Source organism: Betta splendens, chromosome 9 (genome assembly GCF_900634795.4).
Source record: "Betta splendens chromosome 9, fBetSpl5.4, whole genome shotgun sequence".
NCBI classification, from domain to species: domain Eukaryota; kingdom Metazoa; phylum Chordata; class Actinopteri; order Anabantiformes; family Osphronemidae; genus Betta; species Betta splendens.
The window spans coordinates 21,797,689-21,807,187 of NC_040889.2; the positions used below are offsets into that span (position 1 = coordinate 21,797,689).

Consider the following 9,499-nt stretch of genomic DNA (forward strand, 5'->3'; position numbering starts at 1 on the left):
TGAGGAGGCACTTCCCAATGAAGTCACACTAGGGTATCTAAATTATAGTGTTAGGGAGTAAAGCCACTGAGATGCTTCAACTGCCAAAGGTTTGGGCATATAGCTGCAAAATGCAAATTAAGAAAATGTGCAAGATGTGGAAAAGATCATGATTATGAACAGTGACTGTTAATGGCTCCGGCAATTTTCCAATACTTGATATAACAGCATTTTATGTTGTTAAAGTCCCCAACCATGTATTAAATGTCCCCTGCATTGCTTTACTCCTCTTACAATTTATAGTTATTATGTCATCAACTTTATTAAACCCATACACAAAATAATGATCTTAATGGGATATTGGGGGCCAGAGAAATGCAAGTGGCATTTACTGGACAATGAAATTATGTGTTACGATGACTTAGCATTGATTAAATACTTAAAAGTACAATATAACAAAATAATGACAAAACTATCAAATATACACTTACAGTACAAAGCTCAGTGGCTTAAATACATTTTCTAAACATGATTATTTTAGTGTGCCAAGAAATTAGTAGATCAGCCATAAACATGTGAAAAGACATGAATAGCGTAGTAAAATTATCACTTCTAAAGTTAAAAGAACATTACAAAATTAGTCAGAAGTTGTTATTGTTGCTACAGTTTTTATTATGATTGCTTCAATATTTTTCTAATTATCAGAGTTTTAAGATTATTCAGGGTCAAACAGTGTGTTTTCCTGTTAGGCTTTGAGCAGTTTGAAACATGATTTATTATAATAAATTAATAGATTTATATCATAATTTAAAAATTGTGAACCATGACGAAGTAGCTCTTCTAATCTTAAACTGCCTAATTTTAACAGTTTCTAAACATGTATGGAGTTTCCATTACTCCTGCTTTGCAGGAAACTGTTTCAAATGACCTAATAAAATTGTGGACATTTTTGTAAAAGTTTGGCTTAAGCTGTATCAGGGGCAGTCTTCTACTCAATAAACAGCAGGCCTCCTGAGAAGGTGCTGTCTCTGGTCAAACCGCTGGCCCCCTCCTTGGCCACCAGCCACACCTGGTCTCCCCTCTCCAGCCTAATGTACACATTGCCAGAAGCACTGATGTAGCCGTTCTGCTGGCTGGTGTATGAGTGCAGAATGGACTTGCCATTGAGGTACAGATCCATGTTGCCGTTGTTCCTGTAGATTGTACAGTGGAACTCAAACTCATAAACACCTGGGACGCTACAGGTGAACCTACCCGTGGTGGTGGAATAACTGTTCTGTCCATTGTAGATGACATTATTGAAGTTAATGGCTACGCCATTCCTAGGTGTACAAGAGCCCAGTTGCACCGAGAAAGCAACTTTTCCCACAGGGCCAGGAGGTCCAGCGGGGCCTGCTGGTCCAGATAGCCCTCTCGGTCCTGTGTGACAAAGACAATGTATGATTAATAGTGGTAGGACTTATAATTGAAGAACTATTTCTTTCTTATCACTTTTAGTAGTTTTGGCTGAGAGTGGTAGGATTTACCTTGTGGTCCTGATGGTCCAGTTGGTCCCTGTGGTCCTGAGGGTCCCTGTGGTCCTGATGGTCCCTGTGGTCCTGGGGGTCCTGGTGGCCCTGGTGGTCCTGGTTTGCCTTTTAAATAAAATTAACAAACATCAGTTTTCAAAACACTGGCGCTATTAACCATCAAGTAAATGGACAGAGAGAGAGAGGAGAAGGTTTGACAAACATCAACACACCTTCTTGCCATGGACTGAGGTCAACTGCAGGAATATCTGAACAACTGGTGTAACCAGACCCTCGAGGCCTGTACAGGAAGGCATTCTGGGGAACCTCAGTGATGCCAGTGTTGTCACAGATGAAGCGGGAAAATGAGGCTTGACTCAATGATGCTTTCTGTGCATCAGTGAAGACTCCAGTATTCTCCCACCACAGCCTGAAATTGGGCAGATTGGTAATGTTTGTAAGATATAGAACTAACAGCTGTCTTTTCACACTTGTCAGTGTCTGTTATATTGTACCTGTCCCCCTGGCGGATCCTCTGAAACTGGGTAGCAATCAGGCAACCAAACAGTGGTCCCACTTTTGCTCCAGGTAAAAATGGCTCAGATGCTCCGGCCACCCACACATCAATGTTATTAGGTGTGCCGTAGAGAGCCAAAAACTTTCTAGCCAGAGTTCGGTTCTTCATCACTTCAGCCAAGTCTGATTCATTTTGAGGTTGCGACAGTCCACAGAACTTGCGAAATGCATTGTAGCCTAAAACAGAACACTGAGGTTTAAAGATCAAATCAGAGTATTTCAGGCAAAATGTATATGCAAATAGAAAAATAAATACCAGGGATTCCATGGTCTCGTCCCCTCTGCATGTTGAGAGAGGCCAGGTCCTGGGCCAGATTAGCAGAGAATTTAAACAGCCTGTCCCTCAGCTCATCTGTCATCATGTTACTTTGTTGGTTCAGCTTGGCCGGCCTACCTATCAGCCCTCTCAGAAGAGGGTCCACACCACCTGAGGAAAAAAAAAACAGTTCTATTTAATCAACTGCATGTCTGCTGGCTTTAGGAAAAATTTAGACAATATAACATATTGGCTGTGACCTTCAAATATGACTCTCCATGATGCAAAGAAGGCCTGGTGGAGGAAGGGAGATGGGAAAGTAGGATGCTCCTGGTACTGCTCATTAAGACGAAACACAGAAGGCTGAACGATCAGGTGACCAAATCGGTAGGCAGCTGTGGCAAACACGCTGGCAATGCTGGGATTCACGGTTTCATCGTAACCAGGGTAGTTGGACAGTTGCTTGGCAATCAGGTCTGGGCCAACAACAAGGGGCAAGTAGTCCCTATAGGTGATAATCTGAGAGACAAAAAGGAATCACAGTCACATGCAGCTTTTTAAATAATTGCAAGAAAGCTCCTCATGTAATTCACCCATTATTCTAACCTGGAAGTATGCTCCCATGATTTTACGGGCCTCCTGGTACAGTCTCTCACCATCCCAGAGTGGATTGAGTTTGGCCAGAGCGCGAGCCAGACGATTGTGTTCACGCAACAACAGGGTGTGGATTGAGGTCAGAGCGATGTTTTCGTTGGAGCGGGTGTCACCTGAAAAGTCACAAATTGTGGGGCAAAGCGTTATAAGCTGCCTGGTAGACAAGCCTGGTAGACGCCACAATGTTTGGCTGCCACTCACCAGCCAGAAAGCATTGCACCTCCTGAGGATTACCAGTCATGCGAGCTCGGTTGGCGCAAGAGTTGACACTTGAGTTGACAAAAGGCAGGAGCTCACGACCGTTGTCAGTGTAGTCTGTGTTGACTCTCATGAGGCCCTGATCTGAGGTGAGGTCGCGCAGGAGGAGAGCTGTGGCATCATCTGCACCGTACACCTGACCTACATCAATGGCAGCGGTCAGGGCGTTCAGCTGCTCACGGGGAGCCACTGTACCATAGGTGCCAGCAGACCCACAAGTGGCTGCAGAGCGGGTGAAGGGAAGGCACTGCAGTGACTCTGAGGTGTAACGAGGGTCTGTGGATGGGACCTGTGTAGATCACAACAAGCAGTTAGCACTAAGTGGGCTACTATTTGTTTGTGCTTTAAGTGGATTCTTGCTTTATTGCACTGATACTGACCGTGATGGGGAAACAGGGCTCTATCTGGGCACAGGTGTCGTCACAGCTGGAAGGGCTGCCATATGTGGCAATTATAGGTGAGGTAGGAGTCAGGGTCAGGTCATGGTCTGTCCACTGGCCAAAGATTGTCACCAAGTGAGAGTAGTATGAGTCGCTCTCAATTGCAGTAGCCTTCACAATTTGGTTGGACACCTCCCTCACCTGAAGACAGCACAGAGGTCATTCATACCCTGGGAAAACATTTCTCCTACAACTCTACAAGTATCACAACATGGTGTGGACAGAAAATATTCATAAGAATATTACCAGAGGAAGTTCGTAATTGTTAATCAGCTGAGCGGTCCATCCTCTGGGCAGAGAGAACTGGTCCTCATACTGAGCTGGGACAAAGCGGGTGAAGGGTGTGTTGGAGGCGCCCCAACGGCTGTTTTGTCTATTTGTTTTGAGAAATGTATCATTAGGGAAGAAAAAATACATATATTTACAACACAATGTTGTAGTTTATTACATGCCTTGTTAAAACAATAAATTGTACAGTCATCCACACAGACTATTTACAGTGTTTATAAAATGTGAAATGAAACCATCTATAATTTCACCTGTTGTTGCAGACATTGCTTGCAGTGCGAAATGTTTGAGATCCAGTGCAATTTGGGGGACGACGTTGGATGGAGCAGCCTGTCGAGTCAGAAATGCTTTGCAATGTGCTGGCGTCCAGGAAATCTAAGGGAAAACAACCACAACATTAAGCTCAGCTACAGACAATGTGCAAACAAACTATCTTCAGATGAAGGTCATAGGATGTTGACTGGTCTCACCTGTTTCGTTGATGGAGCGTTTATGACGCGCTTGCAGAGACGTCTTGATCAGTTTCACAGTGTGTTCCATGTAATCAGCAGCACGCACAGCATTACGGGTCTGGCCATGAGGCTGCTTCAACAGCCGCATGACATCTGACACACTGGCAGCATTCCTCTTCACACGGTCAACATACCTGTGACAAATGTACAGGTCAGTTTTATATTATTAGTTTTAAAATGATACTACAGCTGTTGAAAAGGTTTGGATTCTCACTGTCTTCTGGAGAAAAGGTAAGCACTGTCCACAATGGTCTTGGCTTCAGCAACAGCCTTTTCAATTTCAGCACTGCTCACATGATATTCTGGACAAAAGAAATACGATTTTATTTTTCATTCATTTTATTATGTACTTTACTTAGCCTTTAGGCCCTAGCTATAGGCCTAGCCTATTATCAAATGAAACAGTAGAGTACAGGCTACAGCGCTATATAAATGTCTTTCACATGCATCTAACACAACCTTAGTAATAAACACAAATATCACACAGTAGATAAGTATGTATATGTAACGATAGAATGTAGCGCCCCCTTCATTAGCTCTTAACGTTAGCCCGCAACACATTCATGACTCTAGCACTGTGATACTTAATCCAAACCTAATAATCTACAAATTAAAGCTAAGATTCTAAAGAATCCAAGGATATGCGCATGCTAGCATGCTAGCTAGTACAGGTTAGCAATGAATGCTAAGCTAATCGTAAGGTAAACGCTTTGTGTACATATTGATGTTATGCTATAAAAAATTCAAAATTACTGGCGAACCAATCCTATTATCTGTTATTTGTACGTCCTGGGAGGTACACCCATCCATTTGCCATTTGGCAGCTGTCCATCAGACCCATCCTAAAGTTTTTTATTAGTCCAACAAATGGCCATGATTTATGGCCTCCGGGTGAGGTCACATTATGTTGCTCAATTTTGACTGACAGGCTGCCAATCCCGTGTTGGTGGTATTATATCAATAACATAGCTTCTATTCTAGTCAAATGGGGCGACAAAAAAGCATTTGGTAGTGAGGTCATCCTCTAACTGCAAGGTTGGCAGTTAAAGCTGGTGTCGAAGTGTGTCCTGTCCCTAGTTCCTGGTGTTTCAAGTGAGCGCCTTGCATGGCAGCTGCTGGTATAAGTGTGTGATTGAGAGGGTGCATGGGTGAATGAGAAACTACTGTAAAGTGCTTTGGATCCCGGAATGGGTGTATAAATGCTTTATAAAACATTAGAAAAACTCAGACCTCATAGGGGTTTGAAGTTGCTGAGGCCTTTATTTTTTCATCCTGAAATTCTTTTATTTTTCTCATATTGTGTGCCAAGTTCACAAGTTCGTTAGTAACACAAATTTTTATATCTCATATAAAATTTCAAAAGTGTCCCCTACATTATGACACATGAAAAGTATTTAATTAGCTCTTATGGTTGCAGAGACATACTCATCTTTATTATGGCTATGCCATTTTTTGGAAGACCCCTAGAAAACAGGCTTGGTGTAGACTAGAGTAGTGTCCAATAAAAATTAAAAAATCAAGGCAGCACTTACCAGCAACCACCTGGCATTGCAAGCACAGGTAAAGTCCTGCAACCAGCAGACACAGAACACGCTTCATTTCTGCAAGAAGCAGAAGTCATACAATAAAATAATTGAATGAAAATAATTACATTTCATATAATTGATTAAAATAGGGAATCTTTTGTGTGACAACAAATTGTAAAACTAACCTGTGTAAAAGATGAGTCGTGTTCTCGAACTCCCTCCTGCATCCAACTCTAAGCTGCTGTCAGAAGACATCAGCTTGTTGCTTCTCACGGTTTTTATACAGGTGGTATAAATTGTCATGTGACCTGTTTGTTTTCAGGAATTCAGAAAATGATCTTTTCCTTGTTCCTTTCTTATAACTCACCTTAAGGTGACTGCTACAAACAGGTTAATTATAGAGTGTGTTACATGCGTTTTCATATTTTCAGACTTCTCTTGAGCTAGAAAAAAACAATTTTACTGTAAGTTTTTAAAATTTTCTTAAGCCCTGTAAAGTTTAGTGAAGCATTTTTGTACACATGCTGTTTTTGTGTTCATGTGCATGTGTGTGTGTGGGGGAGGGTTTTGGGTTGTTTAATATATAAACTAATTATGTTGTTTTTATTTTTAAAAGAGCCTGTTCGAAATGTACTATGTGAATGTTGTTTTATTCAAACTCATTATAGTCAGCATAATGTGATTTGAATTCTTTTTTGCTATCCCATTGTTTTAAAACTGATAATCCACAGTAGCTCATTACTATAAGATCTGACAGGTGCCTATGGCTTACCGGAACAACAGCATTCTCAAACACAATGGATGTGTGGGAAGTCAGTCTTTTACTAGGAACCAAAAGTAAACCTTTGGTGTCCGATTTATTAATTAATAGTGTCCTCATGCCAACAGTAGCAACACAAATTACATAATGGCATAATGCAGTATATGTGTTTTTAGATGCTTAAGAGCTTTTGGCAGTGAGAGCTCTCTGTAATCAGCTATAATCTATATTTTTTACACGATAAATTTACTGGACATGCTACGGTATATCCATAAATGACAATTAAGTGAGTTTCAATAAAAAAAATTGTGACTTGTTAAAACAATTCAAGATTATTCAAGATTGATTTTGTACCAGTTCAAAAGTGGCCTTTGTTTTACTCTAGTTACTCCGGTTTCTCCACTGTCTTTCATTTTGCAGATTGTATGTTTTCAAAATCTGGTGAAATCCCCGAGCACACACAGGAGGAGGTGTGTTGTTTTTTGTCAATCTGCTTCGCAACTTCAAATCAAATTTTGAAAAATCTCATATTAACATGTTTAAGAACAACAGAAATGAATTTATTCTGTTAGGAGTAAACTGGCAGCTTTCATTATTGCTTTTTAAATCCCACCCAAAAAACCTTATTCCTGTTTAGCCTTTAATGACATAGCCTACCTGATCGTGTTCTGGACACAGTGGAGTGAAACTTACTTAACGTAACATTTTCCATGAAGAAATCCTAAGTAAATATCACAGGGCTCAATTTTAAGTACACTATACTTAACGACAGATAGTAGACTCATTCAAGTGCTCAAGTGAACTTTACTTTTTAGTTTATTGATCCAAACAAATAACTAGATCTTTCTTGCTCCTTCTTAGTAAATTTTATTCTAAATTTTATTCTATTTGCATTAATACCTGTACTTACTATGATGTACATTTATGTAAGTTATATTTCAGCAATGTTTAACTCACTAAGTTCCTGTGTGTAAGTGACGTGTCTGCACCTGTATGCCAGGGCGAAGCAGACACACACTAACACCCCCCCCCCCCTTCTCCCTCCCTCTTGCTTTAGATCTCACGTAACTAAGCGATTCGGGCTAGTAAACAAACCAGCATGAAGAGGATAGAGACACAAGAAAGACTGTGCAAATAAAAAAACGGCAACCTGTACAATCTGCAAAAAGGCTGTTAAATACAGTGACAACACCACCAATTTACATTTTCATTTATATTTACTGTTGAACTTTGCTTGTGTTTTATTAGATTAATAATACAATTTTAAATTTAAAAAAACACCTGAAAGTCATAAAAAAGTCATTAATTGTCAAGTGTAATAATGCACTGATTTTAGATGGGTTTATGTACAGAGAATACGGTTTGTCCATTGTACAGGATTATCTCAAATCTCGTAATCATAGTCATACTCTGATGAAGGACTTACGTAAGGTGGATGTCTGTTTTCTGTTTGCATATTTTCCAGTGAAGTGGAAACACTGTCATTAAGCCAAGATGCTCAGAGCTGCATGGAAAGCAAATTTCCCCTAAAACCTCTGACTCATCTTGTGCATTGTATTTCTGTTTTTAAAGAATAGAATGTGTATTAAAGTAATAAATAACTTTATGTCTTTTGATGTTACTTTATTATATATTAATATCTATAAAAACAATTTAGTGAGAAATACTGCACTATTTTCTATAGCTATTAATTTTGACTTAAATGTCTTTAAAAATTTACAATTTTTAAACAAAATATGTTACGCTGTGTTTGACACTGTTTTAAGGTTCTGTCAATTGTTAATTATTATTTTTTATGACAATGAACTTTAAACTTTAATTCTTTTGACATGGAAAAGACAATCTTCAATTTGTGAAGGAACCTCAGTGAGACATATATCAACTTTGAATTTTTATGGGTCACGTAGATAGGAGTGCCATGTTTCCGTGTGTGTGTGTTTGAGTTCATTTACACCAAAAACAGAAGTGATGTTATTTACTGATGAACAAACCTACAGTATGTGACAGTATGTGTAGAGTATGTTCCTCCTTTAGAAACTGAAACTATATATATATAATTGTCAATCTTTTGCTTATACATCCTTATGTAAAGTTGTTAGAACACGTTTCCACAGATGACACCCAGATATATCTGTCTCTAACCTCCAAAAGCATATGCAGAGATATGTTATCTAACACAATGTTTTGTCTGCTCGTTCTTCTTTGCTCTTCTCATTTTACTTCCAAAAAGTTTGTCAAAGTCTGCTGGTTACATTGTGCACGTATGTGGCATGAGTAATACAAAAAACTTTCATTTTCTAAAATTATCACAGCATATGTTCCGAGCAAGAACAGTCGGAATCTGGAGAATCTGGAAAGTACAGACACAATAAACAGTGAAGCAAAGTCAGATGACACATGAATAACTAAAGCAAAGACATGTGAGAGCTGAAACAGGACAGGTTGAATAACAGCGTCTGAGCAACTTCTATCTATTTATCAGCTCAGAAAAAAGACATCCAGGCTTCACGCTTGTACAGTGATGTTGTTGTTCTCTATCTCCCTGTAACCTCCATTAATGTTCTTTGAAGCCGTTCTGTCCATCATCTGTCATTTTGTGTTTGCCCTGTGCTGCAATTGTCCATTCAGGTGTCTTGTTTCCAGTTACAGTAGTTCCTGCAGTTACTGTCACCGACCATTGTTTTTACTCTCTGTCCAAACTGCTGTTAGATTATGGGTCTTTAAAGATTATTGTCTTTAAGT

General features: G+C 39.7%; 1 protein-coding gene across 1 annotated transcript; it reads right to left on the reverse strand.

Annotated features, from left to right (window-relative positions):
- Positions 1-275: 275 nt before the first annotated feature.
- On the reverse strand, positions 276-6,313 carry LOC114862171 (eosinophil peroxidase-like). Its single transcript, XM_029162240.3, has 15 exons — positions 6,183-6,313; positions 6,004-6,072; positions 4,686-4,773; positions 4,430-4,605; positions 4,211-4,334; positions 3,918-4,044; positions 3,612-3,812; positions 3,175-3,520; positions 2,926-3,086; positions 2,580-2,838; positions 2,320-2,490; positions 2,003-2,240; positions 1,721-1,917; positions 1,506-1,613; positions 276-1,398 (listed from the first exon to the last, which is right to left on the reverse strand). Exons 1-15 carry the CDS (start codon positions 6,298-6,300, stop codon positions 968-970), a joined length of 2,814 nt encoding a protein of 937 aa, XP_029018073.2. The 5' UTR covers positions 6,301-6,313; the 3' UTR covers positions 276-967.
- Positions 6,314-9,499: the final 3,186 nt, after the last annotated feature.

Bases quoted from the DNA above. Each gene is read 5' to 3' on its own strand.
- LOC114862171 (XM_029162240.3), bottom strand. From the start codon at position 6,300: ATGACAATTTATACCACCTGTATAAAAACCGTGAGAAGCAACAAGCTG. The intron at 3,521-3,611 runs GTCAGTATCAGT...TGATCTACACAG, and splicing joins AGCCCTGTTTCCCCATCACG to GTCCCATCCACAGACCCTCG. The intron at 1,614-1,720 runs GTGTGTTGATGT...TTTATTTAAAAG, and splicing joins CCTCAGTCCATGGCAAGAAG to GCAAACCAGGACCACCAGGG.